A 23,194-nucleotide genomic window follows, 5' to 3' on the forward strand; every position below is an offset into this window, starting at 1 on the left:
TGCCCCTCCCCTGCTTGTGCACAGACACTCTCTCTCAAAAATAAACATTAAAAAAAAAAAAATCATACCCAAGGAGCTCAAGATAATTGATCTAAAAAATACCTTAAAGACATTTATAATATTCAAACACATAAAGGAAAAACATTTGTTAAGACTAGATATCACAGGAAGAAAAACCAGATTTAAAAATAACTAAAACTTCTAAGAAGCAAAAAAAGTAGTCACAGAAATAAACTCAATGTCTGGGTCAAACAGTTGATTACATATGGGTAAAAAAAGAATGATAGATGATAAATTTAGAGAAAACACCCAGAAAGTAGCACAGAGATCTAAAACATGGGAAATGTGGAAATAAAAAGGAGAAATGACCATAAAGGGAAGAAACCAAGGGTCCTGACAGCTGCTATTATCTTTGTGGGATATAAAGTGGTATGACAGTTGAAGGACAATATACCAGCGTCACAATATGACAAATACACATGAAACTATTCAAATACTTCAGAAAACTTCTAGGAGGGGAGCCTGGGTGGCTCAGTTGGTTAAGTGTCCAACTTCAGTTCAAGTCATGATCTCAGTTTGTTGAGTTCGAGCCCCGCATCGGGCTCTGTGCTGACAGCTTGGAGCCTGGAGCCTGCTTGGGATTCTGTGTCTCCCTCTCTGCTTCTCCCCTGCTCGTGCTCTCTCAAAAATAAATGTTAAAAAAAAAAAATTTCCTAGGAAATACTAAAAAAGAAGGAACATTTGTATGTAAGGTGTTCCCTGCAGTTATTTATAATAGTGAAAAATTAGGAACAACCAAAATGTCCAGCAACAGATAAATGATTAAAAAACACTTAAGTGTGATAAATATAATAAAGCGTTGTATTCTCTCAAAAAAAAGGCGGGGGGGCAATAATAGGGGTCCAGCTCCCCACTTTAGTCCCTTGGCCATGCCCACGGAGTCTGTCCAGACCCTGAAATCTGCTTAGCTCAGAGGTCTGTGGCTGCTCACACAGGAAAGCATCTCCTCCTTCCAAAAGGTCAGAATCAGTGTGCTAACAGCTGAGTGGGGCTCAACATGCTATGTGACAGGGAGCAAAGGGACAATGAAAACCCTGTCTTTAGAGTCCTCAAATTTCTGCTTAAGGGGAAAACAATTTAATTGGGACACAGCCCAGGAAAGGGTAGCAGCCCTTAGTTCTGGACAAATCCTAAAGCGCCCTCCAGCCTCATCCACACCACGTTTTGTGAACTCGAGGGGTACTTTCTGTCCTGGTCCTCACCCTGTCCTCCTACCTAGGGCCTTTACAAATGTCTGTTTTGTCTGCTTGGATTGTTTTTCTGCCTTCTTTACCAGTTAAACTCCCACATTAGAACTCAATTCGAGCTCTACTTCCTCAGGGACCCCTTTCCCTCCACAGGGTCCAATCCCCCCGTGAGGCAGGGAAAGCATCGTGTGGCGGCTTGTCTACAACGCTCAATCTGGCTGCCGTTTGTTCCTGGGATTATCTGATTACCTTCTTGCTGTTCCACTAGAGCCTCAGCCCTCTGAGAGCAGGGACCATGTCTATTGACTATGATTTCACCAGCACTATACACAGAGCCTGGCCCATGCAGATGCTCCAGGAAGTGTGTTCAGTGAGTGGATGAGTGCTGAGCAGGCAGTGGCTTTTATTATTGCAAAGTTCAAAGCACAGAGCAGAAAAAGCACAAACATAAGCACAGCACACCTTTCTTGTACAAGAAAGGTGTTTAATGCAAAAGCTCAAGTACACAGTTCGACATCAGTCTAGTTCAAATTAAGTTCGTATTACAAAGAACCAAGAAGCTTGGAGGGGGCCACTGTTGAGGTCAAAAGGAAGTCTCTGCCCAAACTGGAAGAACACTGACTTCAAGAAGGGCTTTCTCTCTTGGAAAGGCCCACCTTTGGAAGTGCCCTCACCCCTGGACTCTTCAAACACCTCAGGCACCTCCGTGCAGGTGCAGCAGCACAGAGCCACAGGCAAAGCCACCCCCCGGTCAGGATTCCGCATCCCCACCAGAGGAGGGCCCAGCCAAAAGGCACTGGGGCTCAGAACACCGGGGACTTTGCCGAGGACGGGGTGGGCATGGCAGCCCTGGAGAACCAGCTCAACAGGCTGCTTTGGGTGTAGGTGGGCCGGGGTCTTCTGGTTTATCCCTCACCCGCCCCCACCCCGGAGCTCAGTTTGCTCAGATGAACCACAGTGAGATGGGTCTGGTGAAGAAGCTACAAGGGCAGCGGTCGGTAGTATGCTTGGGGCGGGGACAGAGCCAAGTGCTCTGCCGAGGAGGACCTATTTCTGCCGTCCTGCTAGCTGTCTGGGTGGGTGGAGGGGGGACAATAGGGCTCTAGTGGGGACCATTCCAGCAAAACATCGTTTTTGGTTTTTTACTACACTGGGCTTGATTTGAACGAGCCAAGCCTCTTACAAGGTGGGAAGCCATCACCTCTGAGTTGCTTCAGAGCTCACTCTGGGGCAGGCGAGGTCCCAGGAGCAGGCACGGAGGAGGGAGCTCAGGCAGAGGTTTCCCGCTGCCCTTCTGGGCGTTTAGTTTAAGCTCTGGTTAACTTCCTGCTGCAACTTCTGGGCAGGGCCATTCCTGGGCTCAAGTTGCAGGAGACAACTGATGTCTTCAAAGCTGGATTTATAGTCCTGAGAGAAGAGAGCAGGGGGTGAGGATGTGGCCCTGATGGAGGCGAGATGAAGTGGAGACGGCAGGCCTGCCCTGAGCCACGTGGGGGCCCCTGGAGAAGGGACGTGGCACCACCTCGCCCTGCTCTGGGAGGACCGCCACCAGCACGGACGTTTCTGACGGTGCCTTTCAGTCAGGGTCTTCTTACCTTGAGTGCCTTGTAGGCTTGAGCTCGTCTATAGAACGCCTTCACGTTCCTTCCATCCAGCCTGAGGGCTTCTGTGCAATCCTTCACTGCTTCCTTGTACTGCTTCAGAACCAAATGGCAGAGCGCTCTGATGGGGAAAGACCGTTTGGAGGTTTCAATCACTGCTTGGAGGCCACCCACCAGCCACAAGGAAACGGTTTGAGGGCTGACCTCGGACTCGGACTCGCCGAACACCTGCTCTGTGCTGCATACTTTTTAGCTTCCTCACCCTCGAAGCAAACCACCGGCTCGGCCCGGAGGGGCCAAAGGCCCCGTGTATGCACCAGTGCCAGCGTAAGGCAGAGTCTCCGGACGGGAGCCTGGTGTGCAGGTCTCTACCCCCTAACCACATCCAGTCATCACTTGGTCTACTTCACGCTCCCATCCTGTGCTCTTTTCACATCAAGAAAAGGATCCTGAAACCTCCCCCTTGATGGACTAAAAAGTCATCTACCTTAAACAAATACTGGACTGCATGCGGACGTGTTAGCAGTGAGAAGTAAAGATGCCTCCAGCTCACCCTGAAATGCGCCTAAACTAAGAACAATCGATAGCTAAACAGCGATAAAGCAAATGTGACAAAACGTTAAGGAGGAATTGACGGTAGGTACGCGGGTGTCCAGTGTCCAGTTCTTTCAACTGATATTGTGAAAATTTTCACAATCGTGGGAACAAACAGTTGCATACATCATACAAGATGCTCTACACCTACGGGGAAAGAAGTATGTATATCTTCATCCATTTTCAATTATTTTCCCCAAGGACGGTCATGAAAAACAGGTGTCCCGGAACTCATTTGCTATTTTCAGTGAGAATAGAGTATTTGCTTAGTTGGATGAACCATAACTTATTTTACCAATTCCTTAACTACAGATCTTTTTCATTTCTTCCAGTTTGTAGACACAAGGTGCTGCCATGAGCATCCTTGTGCATAAAGCTTAGCGCCTATCCCGAGGGACAGACGGGTCAACCGATACACGCATTGAAAATCTTGACTCTTACTGCCAAAATGTTCTCCAAAAGAGCTGCTCTCGTACAACCAGTTATTGATAGAGCCTATTTTCCTGTAAGTGAACTAATCCTGGGTCTCAACCTTTAACTTATTAATATTGGAAGAAAACAGTGTCTCACTATTTTAACGTAGTTGCTTTAAACATGGGCAAAGCTCTGTGTCTTTACATAAGACTTTTTAACCTTATGAAATAAAATTTACCTTTAATGACCTCTGTGGTCCCCACCTCCCCATTCCCTAGCTCTATAATACATTCCACACTGCAAAATAATTAACCCACGCATTCTTCTAGAACATAATTTTTAATTTCTACATTTGAAACCGTGGTCCACTTAGGATTTATTTTAATAAGGAGTGAGGTAGGGATTCAGGCTTATTTTTAACTCCTATCCAGTCAACCCAACACTACTCATTGGAAAATCCCTCTTTTCCCTACACTTTATCATATGCTAAATTCTCATAGGCTGCTATTCTCATTTTTTCCTGACAAACTTCAGAATCATTATCGTGAATTAAAAAAACTCTAATGTTTTTACTGAGACTGCATGGATTTATAAATTAGAAAAAGCTCCCCCTTGCATCAATTTTTTTAAAGTAACCTCTGTGCCCAGCAATGGAACCTGAACGTATGAAATCGAGAGCCAGAGCTCCATGCTCCGCTGGCAGAGACAGCCAGACCTCCCTACCCCCCAGCATACCAATTTAAAAGCCGGCACAACAGGGGTGCTTGGGTGGCTCAGTCAGTTAAGCATCTGACTTCGTTCGGTTCAGGTCATGATCTCATGGTTTGCGTGTTTGAGCCCCACGTCAGGCTCTGTGCTGACAGCTCGCACGCTATCTCTCTTCAAAATAAACATTAAAAAAATTTTTTTTGTTGTTAATAAAAGCAGGCACAAATTCTTTGTCATTCTTCCCACTGAAGGAGTCCTATGTTCTCTCCCCTCTAATTCAGGTAGGTTTGGGGACTGACCAGTAGAGAGGAAAGGGCATGGTAGAGCATTAAAATGGCATCTGGGGGGTGGCTGGGTGGCTCAGTCAGTTAAGTGTCTGACTTTGGCTCAGGTCATGATCTCACGGTTCATGAGTTCACGCCCTGCCTTGGGGGAGCCCCACTTCTGTTTCTTGTTCACTTATGCGCTCTCTCTCAAAAAAAAAAAAAAAAAAAAAGCATCTGGGATGAGGTATAATTTCAGTCTCAGTGGATGGAAAATTCGTAAATATAAAATATAAAGTTATCAGTCCTCTAAATTTTTATTTGAGAGAGAAAGTGTGAGTGGGAGAGGGGCCGACAGGGAGGGAGAGAATCCCATGCAGGCTTCACGATGTCAGCACGGAGCCCGACGCGAGGCTCGATCCCACAACCATTGGATCATGGCTGAGATGAAATCAAGAGTTGGACGCTTAACCAACTGAGCCACTCAGGTGTCCCACAGTCCTCTAAGTTAAAAATTCTTTAAGTTTGTTTATTTTTGAGAGAGAGAGAGAGAGAGAGAGAGAGAGAGAGAGACCCAAGCAGGCTCTGCACTAACAGTGCAGAGCCAAAGGCAGGGCTTGAACCCACGAACAAGGAGATCATGGCCTGAGGCAAAATCAAGAGTCAGACGCTTAACCAACTGAGCCACCCAGGCACCTCTAAATTAAATTTATAAATTCATGGGTGCCTGGGTGGCTTGGTCGGTTGAGCGTCCAACTTCGGCTCAGGTCATGATCTCGCGGTTTGTGAGTTCGAGCCCCACATCAGGCTCTGTGCTGACAGCTCAGGGCCTGGAGCCTGCTTTGGATTCTGTGTCTCCCTCACTCTCTACCCCTCCCCCACTCGCACTCTGTCTCTCTCTCCTTCAAAAATAAACATTTAGGGGCGCCTGGGTGGCGCAGTCGGTTAAGCGTCCGACTTCGGCCGAGTCACGATCTCACGGTCCGTGAGTTCGAGCCCCGCGTCAGGCTCTGGGCTGATGGCTCAGAGCCTGGAGCCTGTTTCCGATTCTGTGTCTCCCTCTCTCTCTGTCCCTCCCCCGTTCATGCTCTGTCTCTCTCTGTCCCAAAAATAAATAAACGTTGAAAAAAAAAAAAAATTAAAAATAAACATTTAAAAAAATAAATTTATAAATTCATTGTAACCATAACCAAAAGCGCACCAAGAAACTTTCTGGAGTCTGTCAAGACGATCCTAAGGTTCAGCCAGAATGAAGCTGGGAAAACAGTCAGTGATGCTCTGAGTAAGAAGAATAAGGAAAAGACTAGCCCTACAAGATATTATAAAGCAGTAATAATTGAAACAGTGTGGCATGGACACACTTGCATGAAAACTGTATTTAAACAAAACAAAACATTGTCCCCAAAGTGGTAAAACTCCAGGAAAACAGGCTGGCAGGAGTCTCTAGCAGGATGAGGTCAGCGAGTCAGGCAGGCCCAGAGATAGAGGAATCAAGCTGCCACTGCGTCAACACAGAACAGCAGGCAGCAGCCCTTTCTTCCAGGTTAGCCGGGCAGGCTGAGGCACCAGGCACCCCTGGTCCAATCAGCCAGTAAAACCACAGGGCCAAAGCCCCAAATCCACTCTTTGTAAGTTCTCTTTTCACCTCATTTGACACCGACACCTGACCTGCACGGACGTGAGGCTACTTGGTCGTTCTTTAACACCGCCCCGTGACAAGTGGAATTCTGCTATGTTTCACGGCAGAAATGTTAACAGCGAGTTTCAGCAAGCTGCCCCAGACTCTGTGCGAGCATTATGTGATTCGGGATACGGACCGTGTCACCTGACTCAAACCTGGAATGCCTTTTATCCCAAGAATTCTGCATAGGGAATGGAGACACTACAGTAGAGCCAAGGTTTTTTTTATTTTTTTAAATGTTGATTTTTGAGAGAGGGAGAGAGGTGAGCAGGGGAGGGGCAGAGAGAGAGAGAGAGAAAGATTCTCAAGCAGGCTCTGCACTGTCAGCACAGAGCCCAATTTGGGGCTCAAACTTACAAACCGTGAGATCATGACCTGAGCCAAAACCAAGAGTCAGATGCTTAACCGAATGAGCCACCCAGGTACCCCGATCCAAGGTTTTTGAACAAGAGTAACATGTGTATGTGAGCAGGAGAAGAGAAACAGATTCACAACATTTTATCGTAAATCTTTTATGACAAATGATTGGATCAGACATGGTCCCTTGCTGAATATTTCAACTTCTGACAGTAAAACTAATAGAAAGATCTCACCGGAGCCAGGTTCCAATTCTGTCTCCACCATTTAATGGCTGGGTGAGCTGAGGTAAAGCCCTTTCTGCTCTGAGCCTCCGATTTCTTGACTTTACAGGGGAAGACCACCTACCAATACGTCGGGAGTGTGCTGCAAAGCAGTGACTCCCACACAATAAAAGGGATGGTGTCCTCACTGTGGGTGGAAAGAAGCACCAGCCACAGACAGCAGTTCATGGTGCAGAGCGCTCAACGGCGCCACCCACAGGTCAAACCCTTCAGGCAAGACCTTCTCTCTTGCTCCTGGGCCAGGTGACCATTAGTCCACGGCCTGGGTCTTGCCCTAGGGCTGGGACAGTGCCAACACTTCTAACTGGAGGGGCTTAGAGAAGCCGTGGGGCTAGGGGGAAGGGGGAAGGCGGACAGACATGTATTGAGGCTTTTACTTTCGGAGTGTGCTTATTTGGGTGGTTCAGGAAAATCTGAGGGGGAGAAGGCCCGACAAAGCCCAGGCTCCACACTGGCACCGCTCTTTCTATTCCTCTAAGGTAGCAGATGCCACGGGCAACACCTGCCTCACGATGACCAAAACCCATGTGAAGGTAGGTCTGGAGCTACAACATGCTGACCAAAACGCTAGGAATGAAGAGCCCACCCCAGTCCGAGAGAAGACTCTGGAACAGTATCCAATGTCCTAAAATCCCCCGGGCCAGCAGCTACATGGAAGATACCTGTTGCTGTATGTGGCGGACTCCACGTCACTAAATGAGAGGCTTTCACTGTACTTCTCAATAGCTTTCTTATGGTTTCCCTTCTTTACAAGCTCATTGCCTTCTTCCTTCAGAACTCTGGCTCTCTCCACATCCCCAGCAGAAGGCACTAGATACAAATTCAGAAGAGGAAAAAGCCATGGAGCGGGTGCCCAAGCGAGACCCACGAGGCCTCGCCGGCCCCATCTCTTCCAAGTCATCTGCCACCCTCCCCCACTGTCCCCCCCCCCGCCCCCCCGCCAAGATCCCTGCACTGCCCTAAAGCAGCCTCCCTGATGAAGGAGTCCCCCATGTGGCTTCTGGGAAATTAAACAATTTTTCAGTCATAGGAGGTTGGGGACTCCCATACAAACATACTTAGACATGCACATAAGAATAGACAGAACTCGGGTTCTAGTCCCGGTGCTGCCACTTAGGAGCTGGGGATCTCGTGGGGCCCAAGTCTTCTGGACCTTAGTCTCTCCATCCACCGGGGCACTACCTGCCCCACACGTGGCTAGTTTAGGACGAAATCTGAGCATGCAGAACATCCTATAAACTTAAAGCAGGAGAGTAAGTAAATGAGATTTAAATAAGCAAGCATCTGAGAAAAAAAGGGTATAGCTCCCAGGCTTCAGAAAAGGGCAGAAGAGCCCACCAGTCTTCACGGTGGCTTTGGCCCGGGCCTGTACCCTCCCTCACGAAGTGCGTGCAGCTTCCCCACCCCCGCCCTGACAGGGAGACAAGGTGAAATGCAAGCTGCTCACTTGGCTTTCCGGCCCTTCACTGAGCAGCCCCACATCGTCGTTCCAGACCTCACTCCCATTTCACCTGTTTTTGTAATTTTTAAAAACTACCTTTATAAAATACTGGATATGTATGGCACGGGTAAGGTTTTAGGAACTGAACTAACACCCTTGAACTTATCCCTCACCTTAAGAAACAGAACATTCACTAAGACCTTTAAAGCCCTGTGGGGCCCCCTCCCCAAATCAATCCACTCCTGGAGGAAACCATTATCGCCAATCCTGTGCTCCCTTCCCCCGCTTTTCTCTTGGTAGCTTAACTATATACAACAGTTTCTATAAACCATTTGCTGTTTGTTTTGTTTTTAAACTTCGTATAAAAGAATAAACGATTCTAACTATGCTTCTCTGATCTGGTTTTGCCTTCTCCCCTCACCAACGTGATCCTGAGATTCACCTGTGTTGATACGGATGCCTGCAGTTCATTCACTCTCACTGCTGTGGTACAACTGATTTATCTGTTCTATTTACAGATTTGGGTTGTTTTCCAGTTGTGTTTTTTGCTGCTGCAAACATTCTTGTACACGTCTCCTCTGCGCACATGCATGAGGTTCTCTAGAAGCAGAGCCAACGGGCTGCCGCGTACACACGTCTTCAGCCTGACCTCGGCTCTGCGACACAGCTCGCTGCAGGCACGCGGATTCCCACTGTTCACCTGCGATGCCCACAGGCTGCATTCTCTCACGTTCTCTGGCACCTCCCCCAGGAGCCATTCCCCAAACCCCTCAGTGCACACGTTAGTTCACGTTTTGAACTCCCCAGATACTAAAGACTCTAAAGCACTTATTCTTCCTCCTGTATTTTCTTTTTTTTTAAGTAGGCTCTACCGCCAATGTGGGGCTTGAACCTACAACCCTGAGATCAAGAGTCATGTGCTCCACAGACTGAGCCAGCCAGGCACCCCTTTCCTCCTGTATTTTAAAATGCTGTTTATGTGTCCCAGTCTCATCAGACTGAGAGCTGCCTGAGGGCCGAGACTGCCTGCCTTCTCTATGTCACACTGCCTAGCACAGCACCTGCAAAACATACGGCTCAGTGGCTCTGAAAGAAGGAAATTAATGGTAGGTGCTCTGAAGCCATCTAGTTCATCAGCATCCCACATTTTCATTCCGGAGAAGAACGGGGGACACTTAGCAGGTTTCCACAAACCAGAGTGAGTGCTACCCATGGTCAGATAGGTTCCCTCCTGGGAAGGGGAGTTAACTCTGCCCTCCCCTGACACCCATGGCTGGGCTCCAGCCCGCACACCTGCTGCACCTCCTCCCCTCACCACCTAGCTTGCTGGGCCCACCTGAGGCCCCTGGAGCACTGGTGAGCCTGTGCCTCAAAAATGGCCTCTTACTCAGTCTCCTGTCTTTGGGTTACCTGACTTTCATCTCCCTTCTTATTCATCCTCCAGGGACTCCTTGCACGCGTGTGGGTGTGTGTTCGTTCTTAGGGAAGCATCACCCTCTAGTTAAGAAGGTGGGACAGATGGCTTACGGTGGAGCTCATCACAAAATCTCAGTCCCTGGTCACGGTGACTAATGCAGACAATAGCCTGTGACCAAATGGGCCGGAATCGTTGAGAAAACATGTGACCTAGGGATTTAAAGGAAAGAAACTCTCCTTCTTAGGGGGCTATTGGAAGAAGAAACCAACCTTCTTCTCCTCCTCTGAGCCATGAGGCACGGCATATGGACATGAGGCCAGGAGCTGCTACAGCCGCTTCACTACTAGGAGGGAAGACTGCCCCAAGACAAAGCCAACACACTAGAGGAGAGAGCGGAGAGAGCACGGAGGAATGGACTCAGAGTCTGAGAATGTTGTGAGTGGCTGGAGCAAACCCTGCCTGAACCTGAACTCTGAACTTCTCAGTTTCACGAGCCAGTACATTCTCTTTGTTTTCACCACGTTGAGTCTTCTGCCCTTGCTACCAAAACAGCCTGGACGATCCATCCCCAGCGCCGCCAGAGGAACTAATGCCGTACGTACACCGACGCACCAGGCTGGGAGTTCCAGGCATCTTCTATCGCTTCACCCGTACGGCGGTGGGTGGGCTTTCTCATCACCTCAGTCTCTAAGAGGTTAGGACTTTTCGTTTTGTATTTTTTCTTTCAGATACTTTTTATAGCGCAGCTTAACCAAGGCCGATTTTTATAGGATTACTCTAGAGAAAGTGGCTACGGGGAGACTATGCCACTCCGGGCAGCAAGTCACAACTTACCTCTGCTCTTTGCCGTTGTGGTTTCTCTGAGTTTGCTTTTAGCTCTTTCTCTGCGGCTCTCGGAGGGCAAGGACTCCCACCTCTTCTGAGCCGAAACAGGCACCAAGGGGGTCAAGGGCAGCTTCAGGCGCCACTCGGGCCCAAGTGAGTCCATGAGAGCTCTGCTCATCCTGGAAAGGCAGACAGAATTACAGGGAGGTTTCTGGCTGGGTCCGGGAGATAGTCCTCCTCTCATAAATCCAAAGCGGGTGTACGAGAGCCACCATCCCTTTCTGGCCTTCTAACACACAGCGGGAAAGGGACAGAAGTCTGCACACGACAGTACCCCCTGCTGCCATGACATTACTCATCTACATTAACTTCAAAGTGGTGACCGCTGCTCGTGAAGCGTACTCCACCTTATCCCCAGAGGACCACACATGCCCCAAGAAAGGAAATGTTTTATATCTTCCTAATGGATCTATGACAAGGCCACGCAAGCACCTGACATTGGATTTTTAAAAAGCGCAAATCTTCTGTCATTCTCTCATTTTAAAACCCTTCAGTGGTTCCCACTTCCCTGGGCTGACGGGGCCTGACACCTGGTCCCTTCCCGCCTCTCCGCTTTTACCGTGTGCCACGTTCCCTCTTGATCCCTATGTTCCAGGCTTTGCACATGCTCTTCCCTCTACCCAGAACAATCTCTTCCACCTCCCGTTCCCCATCTCCGCCTTCTGGCCCAGCTAACTTGCTTCAAATGCTGCTTGGGGACCTCGTCCATCTTGTATGTGCTCAACCAGCGAACAGAGGCAACTGCGTGCTTTTTCGGCTCCTACGACTGCCTCCTAGAGGCAGTGTGACTAGAATGAAAGCGTCACAGGCCGGCATCACTGCAAACTCATGTCCTTGGACTCTGATTGGCACAGCTGTCTCAAACCTCCACCGTCCTCGGCCCGGCTCCCTCACCCTCCTCCTCCTTCGGGGCAACGTCCCCATCCTGAAAATGCAAACTCACCTGCAAGGGCACCTGACCCTTCCCATTTCTCTCCCGTCACAAAGGAAGAAGTGACGAGGCCAACCTCTCCATCGAAGCTCCGGGCCTCCCCTCTCCCTGCCTCTAGCAGCAACCACGGCCAGCACCTCTTCTACAGCTTCAACCTTTCTCCGTGCCCGGAGGGCCGCCTGGAGGCCCCACTTGACTGCACAGCTGGACTCCTCTGCCTCTCCTCAGCCAGACCTCTTGAACTGCTGCTGTCACATCCACCAGTGACTTCATTCTTAAACCCAGAAGTCCGCGTAAGCTCCCTGCCACACCCGACAGGAAGGATGTCTTCGTCCTTCTGGAAACACTTTCTCCCGAAATGCTCCAAGTTCCCTCCTACCCTCCAGCTGCTGTTCTCCTGGAAGTCCCTCAAATGTTGCGATTTTCAAAGCTCCATCCTCTCCCCCCAGCTCACTTGCCGTGGGGGTCTTCTTCTCTCCCACAACCTCAATCCACCTCGACGCCGATGACCTCTGAATCCAAATGTCTGCCCTGTATTCTTCTCCTTTGCCCCCAAACCCATGGAACTACCCAACCACTGTCCTTACATCTCCCGTCTCGGGTCCCCTCCAACACAACCTGTCAGCCTCCGGGATGTCTCTTCTATTCTTCCCTCTCACCACCCTCCTAACACCAAATCTCACCGAACTACTACCCAAATGTCCCCAGAACTGGTCCCACTGTCCTCCTTCCACTATCCCTACCGTCTCTTCTGAGTTACTGCTGGGCCCTTCCTACCCTGCTCTCCTTCGTGTCATCCCTCAGCACGGAAGCTAGTCAGCTTTTCTCTCAAATCTACTCCCGCTGTCCCCCTGTTAAAGCCCCTTTCACAGAGCCTCACCATGCCTGGATTAGGTCCAGGCCCCTGAGTGCCAGGCCCCGTGTGATCTGGTCTCACCTCACCCGCCCGAGCTGAGCTCCTCACCAGCAGCGCCAAGCAAAATGGGACTTCTCGCAATTCCTGGAATCCATCATCCTCGCTCACCCTGCGCAGGCGGCCTCGTGGCTGCCCCGATCCCGGATTTCTATTCATTTCTCAGCCACGGCTCGCCTCCTCTGGAAAGTCCTGACCAGTCTCCTCCCTCCCCCTGGCTGGTCAGGTGCCCCTTTCTGCCCCTACAGCCCCCTGGGCCGCCGCCTACCACAGCACTCGACATACACGGGTGCACTTGGCTACTACTGGGGTTCCCCATGAGACTGGGGGCTCCATTACGGCAGCAAGAGCTATGTGTCAGGCATCAGCCCAGGCCCTAGGGCAAAGACGGGCACACGAGTGGCAGATTCTGTTGAAGGACAGAAACTAAAAGGAGGCAGAGAGAAAATGAGTGAAGCTAAAAATGACGCACTAAATACATACCACGAAGTCCTGTGAAGGGTTTGCTACGGTGTCACGTTCGGCTTTCTAGCAGCCCGTGCAAAGAGGGGAAACATGCTCAGTCACACAAATGAGGGTATCCGTGCGGTACAACCACTCAGAAGCCCAGAAAGCAGTGCTGCCCGACGGACCACCTGAAGGGGTCACAGTACAACATACAGAGCCATCCCCGCGAACACCACCCGTCGCCTTGTGCTGCGGCTGCCTGTGCCCCTGTCTCACTTTCCCTGCTCTAGGTAGGTCTGTGGAGCAAGTGGGATCTGTACCTGGTTGTTACTGCGGTCTTCCCCTCCGAACCTGGCACAATCCTTCCAACAGAGCTCAGTAAGTGGTTACAGCGTGAATGACCCGGAGCGGCTAGGCAACAATCCACCAGTCCTCTACGTCTGACCCCGAACACACCTGCTAAACACGACAGCTGACTGTCCTTCTGCGCTTTCCCCACGTGCTCATTAGGAGTTTCTAAGCCTAGCCCAAAGGGACCCCCAGGAGATGCCCAAAGCAGTGGCCCCAAGTGCATCCGGAGGACAGGGAGTCCCAGAGAGACTGCGGGCAGTGGCTCAGGCTCACCTGTTGATGCCTTCCAAGGCCGACGTCACGCGGTCATCAATCTGCAGTGCGGTCTTGTAGTCGACATAGGCCAGGGGGTACTTCTCCAGAGCCTCGTAGGCGGACGCTCGCCGCAGCAGGGGCTTCAGGCTGAAGGGAACCAGGGCCAGCGCTCTAGGGCAGGAGGCACAAATGTCACCTGGCTGCTGAGTCACCAGGGCTCCCCTGCAGCTCCTTCCAGGCAGGGTCATGTGCAGCATTCAGTATACAGGAGGTCGCATCTGGTAGAGACACCGCTAAAATGTCAAACCTTAGAGGAGGGACTTTCGAACTTGGACTGAGGTGGAGAAGGGCTGATGGACAGAAGGCCACTCGTACTGTGAAATCTGTGTGCCCGTTCGTCAGTTTTCATGGTTGCAATCCACCCTGCAACCCCACCCCAAGTCAAGCACAAGTGCCTTGTAGTTCTCATTCTTCGATGTGCTTCTACGGAGGCTGACCCGGTGGGAAAACAGGCTCTGGAGTCAGATGGGGAGCGGTGTTGGAATTCTACCTCTGCCACCAACCACGTGACCCCAGGCAGGTCACTTTACCGTCTCGGTCCCCTGCAACCCAGCGCTAGCCTGGGCAGGGTGGTAAACTTACCCCACAGAGTGGTCATGAGCACTCCCAGAAGGAAACCTAGCACGGGCCTGGTACAAATGACCTTAGCACAGGCTCCATGAGCCTGCTCACCTCTCCTCCTCTCCCACCTATCACCAGGGCATGAATCTAAGGCAATACCACAGGACACAGGATCTGAGAACATGAAGTCCCATGTGCTAGTTCAGTGAGGAGGAAAGAAGGCAGGGTCAGACTAGCTCGGAGAAGAAAGAAGTATGAAAAACTGTTTAATGTTTAACATCCTTTACCCCTGGTCACCGATGAATACCTCTTAGTTTCTTTTGAGACCATTCACTAACCTCTATCCCCCTTTCTTTCCCTCCCTTGCTCCCACACACATCCACCGCAGAAAAATCCTGGGCAAGCCAGTCACCAGTCTGCAGCTCAATCTCACCCTCAGGTCCCAAACCTCAAAGACCTTTAAGGCCCACCTTTAACTTCCCACCCCACTCCTTTTTCGGCAGACTCCAAAGACATAAGTCAGGGGCCACGAGGACTAAGTAGAGCCTCCTATCCTCAGTGACCTAGCGGTTGCTTCTGAATTATCTGGCATGGCCGTAACTGGTGGGATCGGTCCAAACAATAATACAGGCCAGATAAACCCAGCCTCCTCTCCTGAGACCCCCAGGCCCCCAAGGTCACCCCTGCCCACTTACAAAGTGCAATCCTTGATGCAGTCCTTGCAGTTGCCATCCTTTAAGTGGCACACTGCACGGTTAGAGTAGAGAATACTTTCTTCTCCAGGGTTCGAAGAACCTGCCCAGGGGGAAGCAGACAGGAGATTAACAGGGTGGGAAATGGATGCCCTGGGGCTCTGGGATGTATTTCATACGAGTCCTGATCAGGCTTGTCGGTCTGATGGGCTGCTGGGGTTTGTCATTCTCACGTGGAGCCAGAACGGGAGGCTTCCTGCCACTCACAAGGAGGGTGAGCCTCATTCTACCAACCACAGCCCGTTGCCCCAAACCTCTTCTCCAGCACTGAACTTGGGACCAGCCAAGAGACAAGACACGAAATAGCTGCCTTCTGCTCAGAGAAGTCCATGCTGTAACTACACGTGTGTGTGTGAGAATTTTATTACAAAAATCACGTAAACCCAATAAAAGCGTTCCTAAAAAAGAAAAGAAAAATGTGATACATAGACTGAACAAGGGTCGTGGGGACATAAAAGACAAGAGTAATTCCACCTGGTCAAATCAGACAGGACTTTGCCAGGGAAAAGTCCTCTGGGTGTGGCAGGATTAAGCAGAACTTAATCAAAGGAAGGATTCGAGCTACCAACAAGCCTGATCAAGAAGCCCAGAGGGAGAATTATCAGGCATTTCTCTAAAGGCAGTCCTTATCCTCAGGAATCTCAGAAGCCTATGTCTTTCATTGTGTGGCCACAATGACTTTCATTTTTTTATATGTTTATTTTTGAGACACACACACACACACACACACACACACACACACACAGAGAACAGGAGCGGGGGAGGGGCAGAGAGAGAGAGAGAGAGAGACACACACACACACACACACACAGAACAGGAGCGGGGGAGGGGGCGAGAGAGAGAGAGAGAGAGAGAGAGAGAGGGAAGGAAAGAGAGAGAGACAGACACAGAATCCGAAGCAGGCTCCAGGCTCCATGCTGTCAGCACAAAGCCTGACTCGAGGCTTGAACTCACAATCCGTGAGATCACGCCCTGTGTCAAAGTCGGACGCTTAACCGACTGAGCCACCCAGGCGCCCCAACTTCCATTTTTAAAATAATTTTTCAACTACTTTATGCCCACTAGCATAGACCATAATGGAAAACACACGAAAAACCCTGAAAACTACCAAGTGCTGATCCAGTAATTCCATCCTGGGTATATACACAAAAGAATTAGAAACAAACTCTCTTTTGAAAATTATGAAATAGCTAGAAGAAAACAGTGTAACAGGAACTTGACATCCACCACTGGACTTAGCACATGTTATATTTGTTTCCAGCCTTTTGAATTTTTGATACGGCCAAAGCTCCACTCAACCTCATCCTTCTCTCTTGCTCCCTCCTCAGACGCCCAGCGCTCAGCACAGTCCTGAGGTTGGGATGTGACATCCTCCTGCATGCCTGTGTGCCTGCTGCCATTACAGCTGCATTCCTAAGCTTTTCCCAAGTGGCACGCTATTGTCTATCCTTCAGCAATTTGCTTTTTTTCCGCTAAGTATGTTACCATGTTGAGGCATGACAGCTTTCATTCAACATCAACGGTGACAAATCTGATAAAATAATAACTTTTCCCCCCTTATCTTGCCAGGCCCTGAGTGAGACAGCAGAGTACAGAAAAAAGTAAACTATATCCTGGCCTTTAAGGAAAGAGTACAATTACTCACAACTTGCAGTGCACGTCAAGTCACTGGAACGCACAGAAACAGCAGTGGGGCAGTGGCAAGGGCGCTGGGACCTAGAATCCCGCCACTCAATCCCGCTGATCGAACGTGCCCACGTGGCTATCACATGAAGACACCACTTCACAGACCTGCTGGAAGGGTTCATTTTGTTAGGTTACTCCCTGCTGTCCTTTCAAGAGCCGCAAAACTGTTCACAGAAATCCAGGGATTTGCCCAGAAATTATCTGGACAATCAACAGCAAGATCAGAACCGAACGCTGGTCCCCTACTAAATCCAGACACTAGGCCCTTCTAAGGATCCAGAATAAATCCACCCAAAAGCACCAGCTTTTTTCCAGGCTGGCTGGAGTAGGATGAAAGAAAAAGGCAGAAATAGCAGTCTCGCAGATTCATCCGGGACTTCATCAAGTGACGCTGAGATGAGGAGGTGGGCCTAAAAAGGGAGTGTTCTAGAAGAATAAGAGGTGGGCAAACGAGTGGCTTCAAACTGCAAAAGTTCAAACAAGAAAGACTGGAATTTGGAGAAGATTTGGGGAGAAGTCTAGCAAAGTGACTCAAAACTTGGACTTGCGAATCAGACCCATATTCAAATCCTGCCTCTGACATGTCTTTATTGTGTAATTCTTCTGGACTCATCTAGAAAGTATCTTATCCACAGGTTTGTATGAAGATCAAAGAATTGACGTCTGTAATGTCTGGCACACAGTAAAGCACTCAACCAATGCCAGCCAAGAAAGGGAGAGGAGGAAAACACAGGGAAATCGGTTCTACGGAAAATGAGGGCTCACGGGTAAGACACTTTTGGAGAAGAGGTTTGGGGCAATGGGCTGTGGTTGGTAGAATGAGGCTCACCACTTCTCCAAAGTGTCTCACCCATGAGCTGGAGGTTGGGAGAATGGACAAGGACATGCTATACCTCTATTAAAAGTTATTTTTAAACGTTTATTTTTGAGAGAGAAAAAGAGACAGAGAACGAGCAGGGAAGGGGCAGAAAGAGAGGGAGACAGAGACTCCAAAGCAGGCTCCAGGCTCTGAGCTGTCAGCACAGGGCCCGATGTGGGGCTCGAACTCACGAACCGCAAGATCATGACCTGAGCTGAAGTCGGACGCTTAACCGACTGAGCCACCCAGGTGCCCATGCTACACCTCTATTTAAAGCAAAACTTCCCAGTAGCCTCCCATCAGGGAATAAAATCCAAACTCCTTACCGCAGCCTATTGTGTAAAATAAGGCCAGTAAGTCTCTGCCGCTCAAACTGCCCTCAACACTTCCTGTTCTTCCACAGCTCACTATACGCTGTGGCGCCTGGGACACACCGTGCTTATTCATCTGGGGCCCTTGGAATGAACAGTTCCTCCACCTGGAACACGCAGCACCCAAAACTTTGTGCACCTGGCTTCTTCTCATCATTCAGACGTCACTTCAAATGTCACTGCTTCAAAGCTGTCCTTGACCTTCCACTCTAAAGGAGCTCCCCAGTCTCCTGCCTTACCATATCACTGTATTTGTCTTTTTTGCAGTCCTAATTGCGATCAGACAGGCCTTGTTTACATCTGGATAAAGAAAATGTGAAATATCCACACAATGGAAATTATATGGCCTTAAAAAGTTAGTAAGAAATTCTGTCACATGCTACAACACCGATTGCAACGTCCTCGAGGCCATTCTGCTAAGCAAAATAAGCCAGTCCCAAAAGACAAATACCATAGGACTTCACTCATTTGAAGTATCTAATCAAAACCAAGGATACACGAAGTAGAAAGGTGGAAACCAAGGGCTGAGGGGGAGGAAAGGAAGATGACAGTGTTCAATGCGTAGAGTTTCAGTGTCGCAGATGAAAAAGTTCTAGCGATCTGTTGCACAACAATGTGAATTTACCTGCGCTTAAAAATGGTTATGAAGATAAATTTAAGGTTGTGGTTTTTTTTTTTTACAGCAATAAAACATGAGATCAAACATCCATTAATACGGAGATATGTTTGTGATATATCAGCAAGTGAAAAAGAACCAGTAACAAAACCATATTACCATTAGGAAAAAAGGGGGTGGGGGGCAGGCGAAGAAAGAGCTAAGGAAGTCTCTCGCAGGATGCCAAAGCAGGGAGCGGGCGGGAAGGGTGCCGGGTGGCCCTGGTGAGCCAGACGACCGCTGAGAACGCAGGCCCCGGGGGGTCGGGGGCCGAGCGAGGTCTGGGCGGCCGCGGGGCCGTGGGGGAGGAAACACCGGAGGGGGGAGGCAGGCCTGGCGGAGAAACGGGGGCCAGGGTCGTACCTTGCGCCTCCAGCGCCCGCAGCGCGCGGCTGTACAGCGCCGCGGCCTCGGCGAACTGGCCGTTGCGGAAGCTCTGGTTGCCGGCGGCGCGGAGCCCCTCCACGGAGTCTGAGAGCTTGGGGGCCATCCCGGGGCCGGGCCGGCGAACCGGGGGGCGCGTCAGTTACCGCGCTGAGGCGTGCGCAACTGCGAGCGAGCGGGAGCACCCGCTGGCGAGGACTCAGATCCCACAGCCAACCAGCCCATGAGGGGGCGGGACGGACGGGGCGGGGCCGGGCGCCGCGCGCCAGAAGCCCTCTGCGCATGCTCAGCTGCGGACGCCCTGGTGAAGCGCGTTTGGGTCGCCGGAGTTGCGCCGGGTCCCTGGGGATGCTGAAGGTCTGTGGATGCTGAAGGTCTGTGGATGAAGAAGATGAAAAGGGGCCAGGGCCCTGCTCGCGAGGAGCTTACATTCCAGTGGCAACTGGCAGGCTGTTAACTCTTGAGCAGACGAAGATGATAATCTCATAATGTGATTAGTGCTAGAAGGAAAGCAAAACAGTGATGTAAAGCCAAGTGTCCACGTGGGGGCTGTTTTAGGTAAGGGAAGTGGGGAAAACGTCTCTGAGGGACTAATTGAGCTGAAGCCTGAGAAGATTTAGGGAGTGCTGTTCCAGGCAGAGAGTGCAAAGGCACCGAGGCTGGAGGGTGGCTGGTACCTAGTGCTGTGTAGATAATCATTTAATAAATGAATGGACTGATAGGTTGATGAGGATCTTTCCCTAAACTTATTTATCTTCAGCCTCATCTGACTTCACTGTATGTTCCACTTCATACTCCAGTGTTTTTTATTGCTTGTTGCTACCTGCGGACATTAAGCTTTTTCTCTTGCTTCCTAACATTTGCTTATGCGCCGCCCCCCCCCCCCCCAAGTCTTTTCCAAACACTTCCTCTTGCCCAGTCCTGACTCCACCTATAATCGACTCAACCATCGTCTCTGAAAGCCTTTCTTGCCTCCTCTCCTCTTTTACCTTGTTTCTCCTCTGCTCCTATTGCAACCAGGGTTTACCCCTATTTAGCACTTAACACTCTGTGATTGTAAGTTCACAGTTTTTCTCAAAGACTGAGGTCGTTAAAGGCAGGAGCTAGGTCTTTATTTTTGTCTCCACAAGACCCAATGGGATCTGGCACCAAACCTGCAGTTACAAAGGCTTGTTGACAAACACCTGGTCTCTCAGGAATTTAGTTACAATTATTTATGTAAATTCAACCAGACTGTAAACTTTCTGAGGGCGGAGTGACTGTTGCCTATGAATCCCCTCAGTCCAGCACAGACCACACAAGAAGAACGAACGAACACTTAGTGTGGTGGGAAAACTCGAGGCGGCACACACACAGCTGCTCATCTACTCCACAGCTTCCATCTTTGCTTCTAGAAGTTTGAATTTCGCCTGAGATTCTCCTGGCCCAGGGGATGCATCAGATTTCTTTAAGGGAATCAATACTCTCTCTCCCTTTTACCAGTGATTGGTCAGGGGTGGACATGACCCTGATCTGGTCCGTGATATGGGATGTTTGCTGAGTGTTTAATGAGAAAGTTTTTCCTCCCACGTAAGAGGTACAGGACTTCAAAATAACCTTTTTTGCTCTCTTTCTGCTTCGGGCACCGTTGAGTTAAGGATATACACCTGGATATATACTGATTTTTGCAGTTGTGAGGCTATAAGCACAGGTATGAAAAGCCAACGTACTGAGTAGGGTGGGAGGGGAAAGAGGAAATTGACATTGTCGAGCCACTGAGTCAACCCTGGGACTACTGACTTCTGGACTCCTTAATAAACGAAAAATGCGTGGTGCCTTAAGCCACTATTTAGGTGTTATTGGTTTTTTTTTTTTTTTTTTCAGTTGCTTGGAGGTGGGTATATTCTAAATGGTACACCAGACAAGTATGCCTGTGGCAAATTATATTTTCCAAAAATGAGGAAAATAACACTTTCCAGTCCCACCCACTTCCAGAACTTTACCACTCCCCATCAAGAGATGGAGTCTATGTCGGCTCTTTTGAAACTGCTCAGGACTTTGGGGCCCCCTCAACAGTAGAAATATTATCTATCTACCTTCCAAAGCTATGCTGTTAAAAGGAACTACAGCTTCCTCCTGGCTCTCGCTCACAAATGTCGTTCAGAACCCAGCCTTTAATCTATGAGGAGATACAAAAACAAAAACAGAGAAGGCCCCTCTACCCCCGGCACCAGCTTGTCAGCCATGTGGGTGAGGCATTTTGGATTGTAATCCATCCAAATGGTGACTGATCTTGACTCCATGGGAAAGAGATGAGCCTTCCCTGCTAACCCATGCTCAAATTGTAGATTTATGAGAGAGAACAAATACTGTTTTACGTCACTAGGTTTTGGGAGTGGTTTCTTTTTTCTTTTTTTAACGTTTTTTGTTTTTTATTTATTTCGAGAGAGGGAGAGCACGAACACAAGTGGGGGACAGGTAGAGAGGAGGGGAGAGAGAATCTCAAGCAGGCTCACACCATCAGTGCACAGCCCAACGTGGGGCTCCGTCTCAGGAAACGTGAGATCACGACCGCAGTGGATGCTCAACCTACTGAGCCACTCAGGCGCCCCTGGGAGTGGTTTCTTACACAGTAATTGATAACTGGCAAATCCCTTCCCACAATGTTGCCTATAAATGCAGGGCTGATAAAAGCAGCGTTGAGGGGCGCCTGGGTGGCTCGGTCGGTTAAGTGTCCGACTTCAGCTCAGGTCATGATCTCGCGGTCCGTGAGTTCGAGCCCCGCATCTGGCTCTGGGCTGATGGCTCAGAGCCTGGAGCCTGCTTCTGATTCTGTGTCTCCCTCTCTCTGCCCCTCCCCCGTTCATGCTCTGTCTTTCTCGGTCTCAAAAATGAACAAACGTTAAGAAAAAAAAAAAAAAAAAAAAGGCAGCGTTGAAGAAATTTAGGGGAGGGGGCGTCAGAGGGGAAGTCTTCTAGGACAAAGTGACTTTTTTTTTTTTTTTTTAAAGTAGGCTTCACACCCAGTGCAGAGCCTGACACGTGGCTTGAACTCATGACCCTGAGATCAAGACCTGAGCTGAGATCAAGTCACACACTCAACCTACCGAGCCACCGAGGGGCCCCAGAGGTGACTCTAAAAACAACTTTACTAATTTCCCAGACACTCCTATATGTTTAGTCCCACATAAAACTTAGAATCAACTTAACTACCACACACACACTCTTGGACGTTTAAATTGGATTGTATTAAGCCTACTGACTAAGGACTTGGATAGCTTTGTATTGGTGACTCCCTCTACCCAAAAGCAAGATACGACTTTACATTTTGAAATCGACATGGAGTTTGTTTGTACTTGACGTTTATCTGTTTTTTTTCTCTCCACAGACCGGTTTCAGACCTGTGCCTCATAAAATCAACTCTAGTTTTACTCCCAAATTCTACACACCTGTGGGTCTGTCTGTGGGTCAAATTCCCATCATTTCCAATCTGAGCTATCCTCTGTCACTTGAATTCTGATTATGATATGTTACCTCCAAATTCCTGTTTGAATATTGCCAAATAGTGAAAAGAGGGGGCCATCAAAATTAAGATTTCAACTTTAAAAAAAAATTTTTTTTTTTAACATTTATTTATTTTTGAGACAGAGAGAGAGCATGAACAGGGGAGGGTCAGAGACAGAGGGAGACACAGAATCTGAAACAGGCTCTCAGCTCTGAGCTGTCAGCACAGAGCCCGACGGGGGGCCCGAACCCACGGACCGCGAGATCATGACCTGAGCCGAAGTCGGACGCTTAACCGACTGAGCCACCCAGGCACCCCAAGATTTCAACTTTTAGCTGTTAAGATTACTTTGGTGGAAACGCATGAGAAGCACTATCAAAACTGCTTCTATATAGATAGGCTAAAAAGAGAATTAGATGTGATACTGTTTTTTAATATTTAGTTACAGTATGTAACAACAGGCTGTGAAAATAAAGTACTATTCTGAGGTTTTACTTCTTAAAAAACATTTTGACTCCTCTCTAACACATGTGTTTCTCAGGTATTAAATAGATCATAGTAGATTTTAGCATTATCAGCCTGAAAAAAACTTT

At 49.3% G+C, this 23,194-nt stretch overlaps 1 protein-coding gene across 1 annotated transcript; it reads right to left on the bottom strand.

Annotated features, from left to right (window-relative positions):
• Positions 1 to 144: 144 nt before the first annotated feature.
• TOMM34 (translocase of outer mitochondrial membrane 34) lies at positions 145 to 19,347 on the bottom strand. Its single transcript, XM_060618983.3, has 7 exons — positions 19,097 to 19,347; positions 15,106 to 15,205; positions 13,808 to 13,960; positions 10,842 to 11,011; positions 7,812 to 7,959; positions 2,843 to 2,969; positions 145 to 2,654 (listed from the first exon to the last, which is right to left on the bottom strand). The coding sequence occupies exons 1-7, from the start codon at positions 19,221 to 19,223 to the stop codon at positions 2,550 to 2,552; spliced, it is 930 nt and encodes a 309-aa protein (XP_060474966.2). The 5' UTR covers positions 19,224 to 19,347; the 3' UTR covers positions 145 to 2,549.
• Between the last annotated feature and the right edge of the window lie 3,847 nt (positions 19,348 to 23,194).

This window comes from Panthera onca, chromosome A3 (assembly GCF_046562875.1).
Source record: "Panthera onca isolate mPanOnc1 chromosome A3, mPanOnc1 haplotype 2, whole genome shotgun sequence".
Taxonomy (NCBI): domain Eukaryota; kingdom Metazoa; phylum Chordata; class Mammalia; order Carnivora; family Felidae; genus Panthera; species Panthera onca.

Bases quoted from the DNA above. Each gene is read 5' to 3' on its own strand.
- TOMM34 (XM_060618983.3), bottom strand. From the start codon at position 19,223: ATGGCCCCCAAGCTCTCAGACTCCGTGGAGGGGCTCCGCGCCGCCGGC. The intron at 15,206-19,096 runs GTACGACCCTGG...CCCCCTGGGCAG, and splicing joins GCGGGCGCTGGAGGCGCAAG to GTTCTTCGAACCCTGGAGAA. The intron at 7,960-10,841 runs GTAAGTTGTGAC...ATTTGTATCTAG, and splicing joins CACAACGGCAAAGAGCAGAG to TGCCTTCTGCTGGGGATGTG.